General features: G+C 38.0%; 1 protein-coding gene across 4 annotated transcripts in view; it reads left to right on the top strand.

The window, feature by feature from the left end:
• TRAPPC8 (trafficking protein particle complex subunit 8) overlaps window positions 1-12,962 on the top strand; it is a 54,379-nt gene extending 41,417 nt beyond the window's left edge. For 2 of the 4 annotated variants that reach the window (XM_031612878.2, XM_031612880.2), the window contains 5 exons: window positions 715-900; window positions 1,452-1,553; window positions 9,764-9,909; window positions 11,469-11,558; window positions 11,915-12,961. In XM_031612878.2, the coding sequence (XP_031468738.2) occupies window positions 715-900; window positions 1,452-1,553; window positions 9,764-9,909; window positions 11,469-11,558; window positions 11,915-12,149 (759 nt within the window). In that variant the 3' untranslated portion in view covers window positions 12,150-12,961. Of the gene's footprint in view, window positions 1-714; window positions 901-1,451; window positions 1,554-8,360; window positions 8,409-9,763; window positions 9,910-11,468; window positions 11,559-11,914 lie in introns of all 4 variants that reach the window. The other 2 variants (XM_031612877.2, XM_031612879.2) reach the window with 2 other exon arrangements.
• The last annotated feature ends 3,678 nt before the right edge of the window (window positions 12,963-16,640 follow it).

Below are 16,640 nucleotides of genomic sequence, written 5' to 3'. Positions count from 1 at the left end.
GTCTCTCCATTAGAGTGTTATAGAGGGGTCTCTCCTTTCTAGCAAGTTATGACAAAAGTAGTTAATTTTCTCATTGAGTTTGAGTATTCTGCTGAAATTAGCAGCTTTGCAACAGTATATTCTAATCTAACCCTTCTAAATGGAGGGATTAGGAACCTGAAGTTTACTTACCATATTTTATCCGAGTAACATTGCTGTCAATCTTATAACCACCAGTTCCTTAGCAAGCTTTGGTGTTTGGAAATGCTTAGCACAAGTGATGACCCAGTACTTCTGGCTGTGCTACTTACAATATGGAATATACTCTGCAGTCTCTAAACATGCATCCCTAACTCTGCGAAATGCTTCTAGTTAACTAACCTGAGGAGAGTAGTATAGCAATAGTGATTTGCATGGGAGTTAGCCTAGAGGGGACACACCAACTCTCTTCAACATACTTGATCGTGCAGTGTCATGTCTAGTGGAGATGATTGAAGACCTTATTTTTAAGTTCAGTTCTTGTGGTTTTAGGCCAATAGTCTGTAGCTGTATTCCACTATGTTTCCTTGGAGGTGTTTCTACATAGTGCTGATCTCAGTCCTAGAAACCAAAATGTGTGGCATCCTCTAGGTTTGCAAAGAGCTGCTTGAAACTCAAATACTATGATTCCTGTTAAAGAATATACTTGTGTCAGTTTACATCCTGTTCTGAGTCCTTTTTCTTTATTTCTTGCAGATAATAAGTTCAGCCAGTCCATGTGCAGATTTCTTTTTTCAAAGCTTATCCTCTGAATTGAGAAGAACTCATGTGCAATCTCAAACTCATGCATCTCAAAGGGCTGTGAAGCAATCATTTGATGAGGCAGTCAGATTGATACAAAGATGCAGTGAAGTGGACTTGAACATTGTTGTACTATGGAAGGTATGTATTTTAAGTTTTGCGAAAGTAGGCTATGAAGGTAGGTCGATAATGATGTAGAAAATAATAAATATGGCACCTTGAACTTTCAAGCATGCTTAGAAAAATTTTATCTTAAGTTTTGTATAAAATGAGAATAATGAACTTAAAGTGTTGGTAAGCAGAGGTAGTCTTAATACTTGTTAGTTCACCAACTGTACTTAAATGATTTTTCCAGTGTCCTAAATGTATCCAGTTCTTAATGTTCTGTTTTTAAAAAATAACAAAACTCACAATTTTCAGTTTTATGCTTCTATCAGAGAATTGTAAGAATATGACTGTTTGCTTAAAAGAGGAGGATATGATCATTCAGCATGCAAATAATATGGATGGCAGTTAGCAGGCTGAACCTGAGTTGTGTGTGCTTACAAAGTTAAAAGCGGGAATGTAAATATGTAAGTCATGCTAGCATTGGAACAACTTATCTTCCACTTCTGGAGAAAGACAGTAATTCGGTATTAAGGAGCTTATTTAAAAAAACAAAAAATGTCTGCTAATATCTTTGTATTTTGTAGGCATATGTTGTGGAAGATAACAAGCAGCTTATTTTGGAAGGCCAGCATCATGTTGCCCTTAACACAGTTGGGAAGGAGGCATTTTCATTTCCTCAGAAGCAGGTAATCTACTATGAATTTTTTCTTAATGAGTGCTTTTTTTCCCCCCCCAATGAAATTGATGTGCCTTCTTGTAAATGGAAATAAATGGAACTACTACTTGTAAAATATAAGACTTGAGTAAGGTGCCACTATTTGGTTGTTCCATTAACTGTTCTCTGTTATTTCAGGCTGGATCTAAAAGGTTACTAATGGTGTTATGTCAAGTTGATAGTGAAATGATGAATTTATTTTAAGAGTTACAAAATTAAAGTTATTCTACACAGCTACCAATTGAAGATCTTTTTTGTAATATCTTAAACAGAAGAGCAGAAACATTAGGGAAAGTTGCAAGACATTGGAAGTTTCAATGGAATATATCAACTAATAGTTTACTATTTTGTGTTAGATTTTTATAGCCTATTTGCTTATGTAGAGAAATTAACATCTGTAAGAAACTTGTGGGTATCTCTTGGTATGTGAAACAGAAATAAATGTGGAAGTTAAAGGTAAATTGGTGTAAAAATATGTATGTTAGACACAATTTTGGCATTATGATTATTATGCAGAAAAAATATGTCTAGCGTTCTGCTAACCAGTATAATGCTGCGTTTTCTTGTTTTGGTGTCAGTTTCCTTATGTCTTCCAGCATTGCAAGATTTTCCTTTTAGTCCTTTTGTGCTGTGGAATAGATAGAATGGGACATGTAGTTTGAGCTGAACTGTCTGCTCTTAATTCCTACTGGGGATAAAAGGAAAATCAAGGTTGAATTTCTGAAGAGGATTTTTTTCCTCTCACAAAAGCAAAAACAAAAACCTTTGCATGTGTGAACTCAAGCTATGCTGAACGTGGTTTTACTGTGTTGATCTAATTACATCTACTCTTTCTGGTGTTTTCTTCCCTCTCAAGATGTATGTAGAACAATCAATAACACTAAATATCTGAAGTAAGGAAGTAGAATGCTGTGAGCTTCTGCTCCTGATCTCATTGAGGTCTGGTTCTTGCAAGTCATTTGGGAGAAAAGCAATAGGAATGAATTGCACTTGTAACCTAAAACAAACATGGCAGTGAACATTAGACATGTAGGGATGGGGACTTGCTTTTTTTTTTTTTGTTGACTATCTAGATAGCTTAATTGAATTTAGTTTCTTCAAAGTGAGTGAAATGAATCCTGCCACCAGCAACAGAAAGGGTCGGGATGTATCCACAATTCATTTTGAGGGTTGAATGCCTGTTTTACAGATTATAGAAACCCCATTCTCAACAATATTCTTGTTACAACTGCAGATAGAAGCTGCACTGATTAATGTATTTGCTTTAAGTGTAAGGAGCCAATTTTCAGAACTTATTTGGAATCACTCTGTGCCTTGGAAGCAGAAATCTTTCTGCACTGTCATGCAGTTGAAATCTAGTTTATAAAGAGGATAGTGTTTTGCTTTCTTTTTTTTCTTTTAGTATATGCTTAATTGCTACATCCTCATGGTAACCAAAGCTCAGTCTGAAATTGGACTTCAATAGCTTGTAATCTCAGGACTATTGAGGACTGAAGTCTTTTACACTCGCTTTGCTTTGATTGGCATTTTATGTCACAGGAGAGAAAAACTCCACTGAGATGGAAGATGACCCAGAACCTTACAGTCATCTGGGTTGAAAAATATTCTGGATTACCAGCTCAATCATAAACCTATCCTACCAAGTCCCATCACTAAACCGTGTCCCTTGTTGCCTTATCATACATCACTTAAATACCCCCCAGGGATAGAGATTGCACCTGTTCTCCAGGCAGCCTGTTCCGGTGCATGGCTACCCTCTCCATTAGGAAATTATTTCTAACATCTAATCTAAAGCTTCCCTTGTACAAGTTGATATCATTTACTGTCATTTCTTACTTGAGAAAACAGACTGACACCCTCCTTGCTAAATCCTCCTTTCAAGTAGTTATAGATAGTGGTGAGGTGTCACCTCAGCTGCTGCTTCTCCAGACTAAACAATCCCAATTCCTACAGCCACTCCTCAAAGTCCTTTTTTTCTAGTCTTTTCATCAGTGTTGCTTTTTTCTCTAAACATTTGAGTAATTCCTCACCCTTGTAGTGAGGAGCCCAAAACTCTACGCAGTATGTAGACTTTGGTCTCCCTAGCGCTGTGTACAAGGGGGTAATTGCTTTACAGTCCTGCTGGCCAGGCTATTTCTGATGAAGGTCAGAATGCCATTGGCCTTCTTACTCACCTGGGCACACTGCTGACTCATACTCAATTGACTGTTGGCCAGCACCTGCAGATTCTTTTGTTGGCCAACTTTCTAGCCACTCTTTCCAAGCATGTACTGTTGGTGGTATGACTCAACTGTGGGACCCAGCATTTTAGCAACGTTAAATGTCCAGTCACATGGCAGCTCATCAGTTTAGATGCCTCTCTGCAAAGCCCTCCTACTCTAAAGCAGATCAGCAGTCCTAACTTTACCTGGAAACTTACTGAGGGTGCCCTTGATCAAATCATCTGTATCGTTGATAAGAATGTTAAACTAGTCCGAGGTCTGAGCTTTGGGAAATGCCACTGGTGATGGTGATGGCAAATGGTTGAACTGAGCTCTGTACTTTGAGCCTGGCCATCCAGCCACTTTGCCTAGGAAACTGCACACTTGTCCAAGTTGTGAGCAGACAGCTCCTCCTGGAGGAGAAATGGGGGGCAATGGTTCCAAATGTGTTGCTAATATCCAGATAACATCCACAATGTTTTCCTCATCTATTAAGCAGGTTACCATTTCATAGAAGTTTAGGTTAGTCAGGCAGGACCTGCCTTTTCTAGATCTGTGCTGGCTGCTTCTGATCAGTTGATTATCTTGTATATAATTCAGTACATGATTGAAACTTTGCAGCAGTTAAATATGTGGAGTAGATGAAGTAAGGAGTTTAAAGAATCCCTGAAATGGGATTAAATTAGGCTATGCAGAGGAAATATCATACTTCATCTGTTAATGTTTGCATATTCTCTTTGAAATACTTAGTTCTTGATTTAGGGTTATCCAAGCTGTGAAAAGGGATGAGGGAAATCCCAAATTCAAATTGTATTTCTAACTTAATGTTTTCAGACTTCCAACAGTCAGACAACATCTCTGTAAATCTGTGTTCTGTACCAGTCATCCAGCAAGAGTGGAAACTAGACTGTTTCGGCTGTCTTGGGTTGACACAGAAATAATCTGTTTTCTGTGGATTAGACAGCAGAGGGAGATGGAGATGCATGCTTTTTACTACTTCTTTATACAGTTCGATAAAGGGCTGCTCAGTTCTGCAGAATAAATCCATTTGCAAGTTCTGAACAGTGGAGTCAACTAAGGTGCAAACGTTGTTGCTCTGTGCATTTCTTGTGTTTTCCTTACTGTTGCTCTGTGACTTTTTTTATTCTTTTCTCAAGGAAGCTTTTTCTTCATGCTTTAGTAACCAGCAAAAGAACTGTTGCTTCTGGCAGTGCAGCAATTCCCAACCAAGAGTGGTCTTGCAATAGATTTGGAGAAAACATAAGACTGTACCCACTTCCCTTGTTCTAATTTTTTTTTAACCGTCTGAACAATTACTCCAATCTTAACTGGATTCTTCAAATAACTTGCTCTTAATTTTGGGGAAGGTTAATTTCTATGTACTTAATGACTTCTATTTTGTCAATTGTGGTCTCTCTGAGATTAATTCTTTGCCTGCCCCTAAAAATTATGTTTGGATCTGTCCAAACTTCTAGGACCTGTCAGAGAAACAAAGCTTCAGTAAACATCTGTAGTAGATGTTTGTCAAGTTCTTCAGACTGTTGCCGGTAGATTGGGTGTGCCAATGCATGATCATCTTAAGGTTTCTAAGCTAGGATGTTAAGACTATTGACTGAGATGCAAGGACAGCTAACTTCTGCTTGGTTTTTGTGAAACACATTAATGCATACAACCAGAGGCATGGAATAGGCAGCAGGATGTGGTTATTTGTGTTCCATAACAGCACAACTTGCTAGAGTACTTGATTAAAAAAAAAAAAAAAAAAAAAGAGAAAAAACTTCTGGTTTCCATAAGACACAAGATAGTAGGGTTGAGGAAAGGCTTAAAATGTTTCCAGCTAAAATTGCTGTATGTTCCTGCATTAAAAGTAAAGTGAAATTCTGTGAACACTTTACCTGGAAGCTCAAATGCACATGTTTTGTTTTATTCCCATAGGAATCATAGAATGATTTGGGTTGGAAGGGGCCTTTAAGATCATTTATTTCAAGCCCCTCTGCTACAAGCAGGGACACTTCCCTCTAGGCTGCTCAAAGCCCCATCCAGCCTGGCCTTGAATGCTTCCAGGGAGAAGGCATCCACATCCTCTCTGGGCAATCTTTTCCAGTGTCTCACCACCCCCCGCAGTGAAGAATTTCTTCCTGATCTAGTCTAAATCTTCCCTTTTCCAGTTTAAAACCATTTTCCCTTGTCATGTTGCTACCTGCCCTTTAAAAAAAAAAAAAAGTTCCTCCCTAGCTTTTCTGTAGGCCCCCTTCAGGTATTGGAAGGCTGCTATGAGGTCCCCAGAGCCTTCTCTTCTCCAGGCTGAAGAGTGCCTATTCTCATGGGGGAGGTGCTCCAGCTTTTTGATCATTTTTTGTGGCCCTCTTCTGGACCTCCTCCAACAGCTCCATGCCCTCCTTTTGTTGGGGGCTCTAGAACTAGATGCAGTACTCCAGATGGGATCTCATGAGAGAAGAGTGTAAGGGCAAAATCGCCTCTCTCAACCGCCTTCCTGCTGGTCACACTTCTCTTGACATAACCCAGGATACAGTTGGCCTTCTGGGCTGCAAGTGCACACTGCTGGCTTGAATCTTTCATCAACTCATGCCTCTAAATCCTTCACCTTAGGACTGCTCTCAAGCCAACCTGTATCTGTGCTTGGGATTTCCCTGACCTTGCACTTTGCCTTGTTGAAATTCATGTGATTGGCATGGGCCCACCTCTCAAGCCTGTCCAGGTCCCTCTGGCTAGTCTCCCTTCCCTCTACTTGTCAACTAGGAATTCAGTATGTAATTATATTGAACTAGATGTTCAGTTTATAATTATAATGTTAAACCTCTTTCCTTCTGATAATGGCAGTGATAACTATGCCTTTGGAGCTTACTGATTTTCTGTCATTGGATACAGATACAGTTATTTGTGTTTTTTAAACTGCAGGGTTTTTATCTGTTTAAGTGGATGAGTTTGATTTTTCAATTTCTATACTTATTTAATTTTTTTGTTCTGATCATGTTTAAAAGCACATTGATCTAATTATTGTCAGGATTGTTTTTGAAATTGAAAATTTTAGGCTGGCTGATATGCCTTAAACTCTTCAAAATGATTACATGTGAATATACCATTTCTATGCATCTATTGGAAAGGATGAAATTCACTTGGAGGAAGTGTCCTCTAAGACTGAGAGATATATTATGGGTATATCTGTATGTATTTTGCTGTCTGTTAAATCTGTTATATAATTCAAAAGATGCATTGATTAATATGATGGTTTTGATTTTTCCAACTTGAGTAGTTTAGTTGCAGGAAAGATCTAAAACTGATGTGAAAAATACACAATTTCAGAAGTATAAATAATGATAATACACAATTTTATTTCAGAGTAGCAAAAAACCTTTACCGCTTATGGTCCTTTTTTTTTTTTTTTTGCAACTTCTGAATATATGAAGATGGGAAAACCCTTCTACTTGAAACAATAACCTTGTGTTTTGCTTTAGGTGCATATCTTTGAATTATGGCCTTTGTAGATGATGGTTTTGGGCAACAAAAAGCTTTCTAAAAACAGTTTTACTAGCACAAATTGTACCATTGTAGCCATTGGGTGACTACTGTGGGAACAGTGTGGTTCTGTTGGTACTGTCCATTTCATGCTTCCAATTAAGAAACCCACAAGCTTGAATGCTGTTGTATATCTTGACATTCTGGTCAGTCTTGTCTGTGCCACTACCATTATGTATGGATGAGATTTTCCAATTACATCTAAACCATTTTTAAAGGGGAACGTCTTAAACATGTTATGGCCTTCTTGTATAGAATATGTGGTGCTTGCTGTCTCCTTGCAAAGCCTCCATGGACCTAAGTAGCTGGAGTAGGTCAAGAGGCTGGCTTCAGGTCTCAGAACTTTTGTTTTTTCTGCATATTTTTTTAAAAAGCAAAACTTCATTTCAATTGGTGTTCTATGAGCTGAGCAACAAAAAGCCACCTGCTTAATTTTTAGTTTAGTTTTGCTTCTAAGTGTAAATGGCTGAATATCTTGAGGTTTTAATTGACGCATTTTTGAAGGCAAGGTACAGGTCCCCAGGTGGATATGGGTGTCTTTTTTGTAGCCTTCATTCAATTTGTGAAGCTCCAAAGTAGGGAAGGAATTTAATGCATCTTTAAACTTAGCATTTTATTAGATGTCTCTAAGAAGGTATCTGATCTGTATGCAGATCTTGGTTAACATTTGAAAGTGCTTAATTCTCTCCTGAAGCATTAGGTGAGAGAAACACGTGCTAAATGTCTTGTTGTAGTCTTTGTTCCAGATTAAAAATAAATAAATAAATTACAAAAACTAGACAGTGAACAGCTCAAATTGCAGAAACAAACATTGTTAGTTGAATCTGACACCTAGAGGGTGACTGGAATTAAATTTCAGCCCTGTTATGGTAAATCATTAATCTTGCTGCCTTCTGGTCTTTCAGCAGAGTAGGAATATTGGAACTAAAGGCTTTGAAATATTAATAGTATTTTTCAATTTCGCCAGTGAATGTTCCTGTTGTGTTTCATGATGTCTTTGTATATTTGTAGAGATAAACCTTCGTATTTGTCTCTTGTAGGGTTTAAAAAAAATACTCGGGAGTTCTGATTGGGAGGACTTGGAACAGGTAATTCACTCTAGGGCACATTACAGTGTGTAGGATGTTGGCATGTGGTTGAAGTGGGAGTTGGAGATTAAAAAAATAAAAACACAACAAAACACAAAACAAAAAACTAATGTGAACTCTAGAAGCTAGTGTTTATCATTCTGTTAATTTCCATCAAATTAGGTACCCATAAGATAAGGAGAAAATACCCAATTCATTAAAACATTAAAGTAATATGACGGGGGAGAAGTGTATTTCATACATTTCAAATTCATTTCATTCATTTTCAAATTAATCATCTTTTCAATAGTAAAGGATTGCAGGGGTGATTGAAAACCTGATTGGTTTAGTTTTCTGAGTATTTCAGCAAAGGTTTACAGATTGTTTGCTGATTTCATTGAGCTCAGTGTGTATGTTTTGAGTCATGTTTTGTTGTCTGTACAATTTATCTTCAACTTACAAGGTACAACTCAGCAGTGTTAATTGAAAAATATTACTTTGTGCAGTGTACTGACTTTATTGGTGTGTTTAAGTCTTCCTTTACTCTCTTTAATAATAGCACTGATTGCTGCTACTTTTTTTTCTAAAGGTAAACTTTTTGCAGAACAGGTTCATAAGGCTTTTTCCTCAGTAAATCCTGCTTGAAAAATGGATTATGTTGAACACTGTTCAACAGGGTAGTGCTGTAATGCTGGACCAAATGCAGCCTGATTGACTCATTTGGTGTTGCATCTTTCTGTCATTTGATTTCTTCTGCTTCAGAGGTTGGATCCTAATCTTACAAGCAGAATCAAAGTAGTGTCTGTGCTTTACTTGGGCTTTCAGCTGGGGATGAGGAAAGGCAACTTGTATAGCACACTCTTGCAAATCTAGTGTGTAAGATAGTCTGCCTTTTAAAATCCTTCTGTCATTGTTAGCATGTTGTCATAAACTTCTGGGTTTTTTTCCTGTAAATCTGTCTGGAAAACTTGGCTATTAGCTTTCCTTTTAACTTTCCAGTGTAGGTGATAGGCTCTTTAAATCGCAGCTGTTGAATTAGGAACTGTCTAAATGCTAACCTTGTTTCTTAAAAAGAAAACAACCAAATCCCAGCAAATCACCACATCTCTAGCATACTTCTGTGAAACTTGCACAGATGATGTATTCACGTGCAACTGTGAAAGCTCTCTCAAAAGAGAAGGTAGCAGAAGTTGTATCACTTCTCATTTAGCATGCTTGATATAAAATACATTGGAAAAAAGTTAATATGCCATGGGCTTATATTCCTGGAGTTACAGTTCATAATTAAAAACTTGTAAATTCTGAGACTGGATTTCTTGTGTTGTTTCGTAGCGCCTTGTTTCAGTGTTTTAAGTGTCATTCTGAATTTATTCCAGGAATTACCAGAAACAGCACTCCTAAAGTTTTTTCGACCTGAAAGCGCACCAGTACCTGCAAGACCAACACCAGAGCAGCTTTCCAATCTTATCAAGACAAGTCTTCATTATCCAGAGTCCTTCAATCACTCTTTCCACCGAAAAAGGTTAGCAGCATGTTTTATTTATAATCTTTTGGAATATTTGATATAAATCCTATTGGGAGATGCAACATAGATCATAATGTGTAAGATAAAACAATATGGGTGCCTCAGTTCAAGGAAGGCAGGGGAGAGTTCAGTGGAGAGCTGCAAAAATGATGAGGGGCCTAGACCACTTCCCTTATGAGGAAAGGCTGAGAGACTTGGGACTGTTCAGCCTGGAGACTGAGGCGGGACTCCTATCAGTGCTTCTAAATATTTAAAGGACAGGTATCAAGTAGATGGGGACAGACTCTTTTCTGTGGTGCTCAGCAACGGAGCAATGGGCACAAAGTGGAGCACAGGAAGTTTCTGTAGGTGCATGACAAAGAACTTCTTTAGTTTGAACGTGACAGAGCACTGGAAGAAGCTGCCTGGAGAGTTCGTGGAGTCTCCTTGAGGTATTTAATACTTGCCTGGATGCTTTCCTAGGGTTTCTATTATAGGGAGCCTGAGTGAACAGTAAAGTTACACTAGATGATCTCCAGAGAGTCCCTTCTAACCCCTACAACTCTGTGATATGCAGGAGTGAAAGCTTGCTGAGTTCCTGAATGTGCTGCTTCAGGAATGTATAGGTAAATTGAAAGTTCAATGTAGAAAAACAGGTTGCAGTATTACAGTTTGCAGTTCTAGTTTTAACTGCAACTGTTATCAAACTTAGTGAAAGCAAAATAAACGTTCTGAGCTTGTGTGTATCTTTGAGGAGTGTCAAAGGAAGAAGCAGCATAACTACTTTGAACACTAGCAGGTAATTCTAAGTTTTATGTTAAGAACTGTTATAGTGTACTATCCTGTCTATAGTACCAGACTTGACAATTTGAACTATGGCTGGAACTTCATTTAGAAGTGGATATGGTAACAGTTTAGGTCATTTAGGTCTTGTCTCTTGGAAGAATCTCAAAACTAAACTATCAAAAAGTAGACTGCTAGAGTGAATCAACTACAGCCTGTAAAATCTTGGACTCTTCCAAAAATAGAATGATGTGCACTAACTTCTCAAGTTCATTTCCAGACACAAAATGAATTGTACTTACAATTATAGCTATTTAGATTTGAGTTGTGTTTTTCTGAGAACTCTGCTGTGTTATACTTGCATTTACTTTAGATTCTGGCTATGTAAGTTGCCACCAGAGGTATTTTTTTATTTACAAAATTTTAACATTTTCAGCATTTTATAAGGTGGCATATTTTAATGATGGTTATGAAGTGTGCATCATTCCAGAAACAAGTTTGTCTTATTTTTACTAGTAGCTCTTTTCTTTTTGATCAAGTTTAGAATATTTAACTGTTCAGCAGTGGCAAGGGCTTCCAGTGAAACAAATCACTTGTTGCATAAATAACTATTTCAGCTGCAATAGTTTGTACCACTGTCTGTAAATTTCTTGGATTGCTCTTTCTGCAGGATTATTTATGAAAACAATCATATGCTTGTCCACAATTAGTATCTGTGAGCTCTATTCAGGATAAGGGCTTAATTTAACACTAAACATATGCACTATTTGATGTGCAACTACTTCTCTTTGCAGCCTCTGTCTGGTACCTGTTACTCTCCTACTTTCCAATTGTTCCCAGGCTGTTGTAGATGTGATGATTGATTTGCGGCATAAAACAACCAGGTAATGCATTTATGTTGATAAAAAAAACATTTTTTTCTTCCTAGTTCTAGAAAGTCTTTCAAGTTTTAAGGGAAATTATTGTAGGCAGGCAATCAAAAAGACTCAGTAACTTCCAGGATTCCAAAGAAGGCCGACAGTTGGCACTCTTGCACCTGAAGAATGCTGGAATAGTAACTTAGTTTTGTAATTCCTGACTTTTGAAAAGAAGTTTTGAGAGAGTGTAAACAAGCTTCTGTAAAGAGCTGATGATGGACACAAAGTACCTTCTGAAATTTGGAAAAACGTGGAAGGGTTTGTATAAACTGCTAATATGTTTCAAATGCAGAGGAAATAATGTTTGTTATCTTCTTTTTCAGCCCAGAGGCACTAGAAATCCATGGATCTTTTACGTGGCTTGGGCAAACACAGTATAAGCTTCAACTGAAAAGCCAGGAGGTCTATAGCTTGCAGCTGAAAGCTTGCTTCGTTCATACTGGTGTCTATAATCTTGGAACGCCCAGAGTATTTGCCAAGCTAGTGGACCAAGTTACCTTGTTTGAAACAAGTCAGCAGAACTCTATGCCTGCACTGATTATTATCAATAATATTTGACCACTTCCTGAAAAATCATACTAAAAGACAAAATAAATTGGATTCTTTTCTTATATCGCTGGTTGACATTTTGCTGCAGTTTTTTGAAATAGCACCTCGAACATCTAACTTGTTACTAGAGATCGTGTAGAAAAGAAAATAGCAAAATACTCAGACTTGTCAATTTGTTTCTCAATGCAACGCACGTTGGACTGAAAATACGTTTATCCTTTTGTATAATGTATTTCTTCTCTGGTAATTAAGATATTCATAACACAAAGTAATCTTCAACTCCAGATCTGAACATAGTTCTATGTCCTATGCCCTGTCAAAAATGCAGCTTGGCTGCTGTTACAACTTCCAGCATGGCGTGTTTAATATTTGTGGCTGTATTAGGATATGGTTCAGGAAGATACCCTCATTGGCTTTTTCCTGTCAAAAGCCATTAGTCATAATAAATCCCAACCTTACTGTGAGTTCAATAGGGTGTCTCCAAGCTGTTTCTCAACACTTTAGTTTAAAAATTTGTTTGGAGTTTTCAAGTCTATGAAAACTGGTGACCATTTGAGGTTTACAAGTCCCACAGAGGGTGTTTAAAAATAATTTTTTCAACTAGTTTCAGTATTTTTCTCACTCATCTCAACACAGAATGCACTATTTCACAACCATGAGATTGTCATTTAAATTGTCACTTGCTTTATTATGTAACTATAACAATTGATCTGTTTTAAAAAATTAAATCTACTCAAGATTTTCAAGAAATGTATTATATTTATAACAAATGTACTGTAAATAGAATAAAACATACATCATATTCACTGTATGGACTGTTGCCTTGGATTTTTTTGCTTCCCTTTTATACAGCTGTAGTGATTTACAGGTGCTGATTTTTGTATAAGAATTCAATTGTGTACTACCTTATCCTCGTCCTTTTTTGCTCAGGTGAAGTTCTTTTCCTTTTGTCATTGTAGCATTGGTGTACATGTCAAATAGCAGAGGTTGTATTTGCCTTTTGAGTTCTTAGAGTTCCTGGGAGCAAACCTCAATTCTGCTTGGGGAATATCAGTTGGTATGTGATGGGGAATGCTGTGTGAAGCAATCAAGTGCAGCAAAACCAGGGAAGAGTTAGGAGGTGTGGCTTATGATGGATTATCTGAGTACAAGGAAATCTGAAGTACTTGAAGCCTAAACTTCAGGCTGTCTACCGCAGCTGAAGAAGATTCCATCATAGGATTACAGTGACTTCTGGAGGCAGATTGACTGTTTCATAAAAGTTTTCTAGACACTTTTTTCAACTCTTATCCAGTACTACTATTTGACTGTCTCCTGGATTTAAAACTTCCTGAGAAGTCCTTAAATCTGGTCACAGCATGTGACTTCTTGTAGTCATACTTAATGACTCTGGATTATGCTGACTCTTCAACAGAGTACGTGGATATTGTATAACAACAAAGGTGTTGCATCTGAGACTGAGTGCTTTTCTGCTACAGGACAGATTTGAAGGATACCCTTTCAAAATGTTTCTTGGCATTGCAGTCTTACACTATGTCATGAGTTGGGATGCTCCTTTTAGGAAAGAAATCGTCATGCCCATTAGTGATCAGCAGCTACAGGTCGCAGTGTTTTAGATCACAGCTGATGTGTTTTTGGCCCTTCTGCCACTGAACTATTTTGACAAAGTAGCGTTATTCAGAGGATGCTTCCACAAGAGTTCTGTGACACCAGTCAGAATTTAACTGATTTTCAGACTCTCTGAAGAAAACAGAACAAAATGTTATCTCCTTGTGATTCGGGAAGTTCCGCTGTTGTTAAACAGAAGGCTTACTGCAGGCTTCACTACAGAAGCTATCAGGCTGAGCTTGCCTCATTTGATCACTTGTCGGTGATTTTAAGTTTGTAGATTGAGTAAATTACTGCTTTCTGTTTCTATTAGTGTATATCTAGGTTCTGGAGAAATAAACAAGCAAAAAACCCTGTTGTAAGATGCATTATCTTATACCATTCCATGTGCTGGAACAGGTTGCCCAAGGAGGTTGTGGATGCCCCATCCCTGGAGACATTGAAGGCCAGGCTGGATGTGGCTCTGGGCAGCCTGGTCTGGTGGTTGGAGACCCTGCACATAGAAGGGGGTTGAAACTAGATGATCACTTGGTCCTTTTCAACCCAGTCCATTCTATAATATGTAGCTTAGTTTGAAGAAATAGTATTTAGGCAGACCTTTTGTGTTTCTCAGTGTTCATAGGATTAGGTAAGCTACTGATGTGGCAGCGTAGGAGCTAGAGTATTGTGTCAGGCAGCCTGGGTAAAACTAGCAGTGTTTTCAACATGCATTTAGGAGATGCTTTGTGTATCTGGATGTGAACTTTTTCTATGTCTACTAAGTTGTCTAAAAGTGTGTTCAGCTTGGCAAAGCTCAGTAATACAAGCTGTTTCAACCTCACAGGTTTTTAATATCTTCAATAGGCCCTGAGTGGGACTTGGAAAGCATGCGACTTTTCAAGGTGTAGTTTGAGACTGGAGAGAACATCAGTTCATGCGTTTGATGGCTTTTATGCTTTGCATCACTTCCTTCCTCTTCCATCACTTCTCTCTAGAGGGAACACTAGTATTTTGGTCTATTGACCAATGAATAAATGGCATTCACGGTATTGCAGCTAAACAATTCATTTACAGGCTTTTCTTCACTTTCCTTAGTAATTCAGGCAGCCAGTTCTGTATTCCCAATTCTCCTGTAAAGCAGTTAAAATCTTGTAGCAGTGATTACAGAAGAGAAGATAGAAGGTGGTTGCTGTCAGTCAAGCAAGACAAGTGAAAGTGAACAAGTGTACAGTGTGCAAGAGAAAAAGAAGGGGGCAAGTTTCGTGAAACCAAAGAAAAAGAAAGAAACTGAGCAGCACAAGGGCAAGGTGAGGGAGGCATCATGCAGTACCTTTCCCCCCCCAAAAAAAAAAGTTTCATAGTTTGTATTAATATTGAAGACCAGTTTAATTTGTTGTTCAGGCTGTCAGTAACAAGTTCTGGAGTCATTACAGTTGGTGTGAGCAAGCAAAGACTGTTCAAATGCAACTAGACTGGCTGGTAGCATAATGGAAAGAATGTCCCATGCAAGCTTCACAAAGAGGCTCCATTCTGTGCTTCAATTACAGCGTTCACCTGAAGGAGGATTTCCTAGGTATTACTGATAAAGCACACGACTGAAGTAGCATGGAAGTGATCATTCCTCTGTAGCTCTGGTGAGGCTGCACCTTGAGTGCTCTGTTAACTTTTGGCCCGTTCACTAAGAGAAAGTTGCTGAGGCTCTGGAGTGTGTCCAGAGAAGGGTAACAAAACTGGTGAGGAGTTCGGAGCACAAGTCTTATGAGGATCTTATGGTGAGCAGCTGAAGGAGCAGTGATTGTTGAGCCTGGAGAACAGGAGGCTTGGGAGACCTTATCGTTCGCTACAACGACCTGAAAGGAGGTTGTGCTGAGGTGGGGGATTGGCCTCTTCTTCTGTGTTAACTAGCAGTAGGATAAGAGGGAATGGCCTTCAGTTGCACCAGGGGAGATTCAGGTTGGATGTTAGGAACATTTTCTTCTCAGAAAGAGTGGTGATGCATTGGAACGAGCTGACTAGGAAGGTGGTTGGATCACTGAACCCGGAGGAGTTCAAGAAGCATTTAGATGTTGTACTGAGGTATATGGATCAATGAGGAAAATAGTGGTGGTACATGGATGATTGGACTGGATGATCTTAGAGGTCTTTTCCAAGCTTGATGATTGTTTGATTCTATGAAATTAGAGCAAGATATAGAGTCTTTCTGTTGTCGAGCATCAATCCCTTGTCAAATGGTAGAGATAACACTAAATATAATATTCTCCTTGAATTGTATATTGTATTTGTATAAAAACAAATAGCAACACAAAAATCCCACCAGAAAAAATAACCAAATAAAGAGCGATGACTATGTTTATATAGCTATGGAATTTCAGAACTTTTTAATTAAACTCTTATGCATTAAAACAAGAAAAATAGCCTGCTTTAAATTGCAATCTGAATTACTTGTAATGGAAGCACATCTTTAGTATCTGTATTTGCAAGTACATTATTTAAATCTTCTATAAACATAAGATTTAATAGAGTAAGGCTTAACTAGCAATAAATGCCAAAAAGTCGTATTTTACAAATTCATAGCAATAATTAGCTGATATAGAGGCAAAATGACTTTTTAATACCATTTTGTATTTTCTACCAATTTCCTTTAAGTACATTAAGTCCACCTGTATGATGGTCTTAGAAATTGTACCAAATGCTTTCATGATACATTTATTAGGCAGGTGATGTTCTGCTACTGAGCACAAGTGAAAAAGCTGTATTCTCCATGTGAGTTGGTTACAACTTTGAGTTTGGAAATTTGGAGACAATTGATCTGCCACACAGCCTTCGTTCTTACTAATATGTCATATTTCTGAAGTCATATTGTTGTATTGGAAAGTCTTTCATACTGTCTCTATGGTGAAACGGTAAGACTGC

Source organism: Phasianus colchicus, chromosome 3 (genome assembly GCF_987193195.1).
Source record: "Phasianus colchicus chromosome 3, bPhaCol1.hap1.1, whole genome shotgun sequence".
NCBI lineage: Eukaryota > Metazoa > Chordata > Aves > Galliformes > Phasianidae > Phasianus > Phasianus colchicus.
Note: the sequence above shows the minus strand (reverse complement) of the source record. Positions and strands in the feature narration are given on the sequence as shown.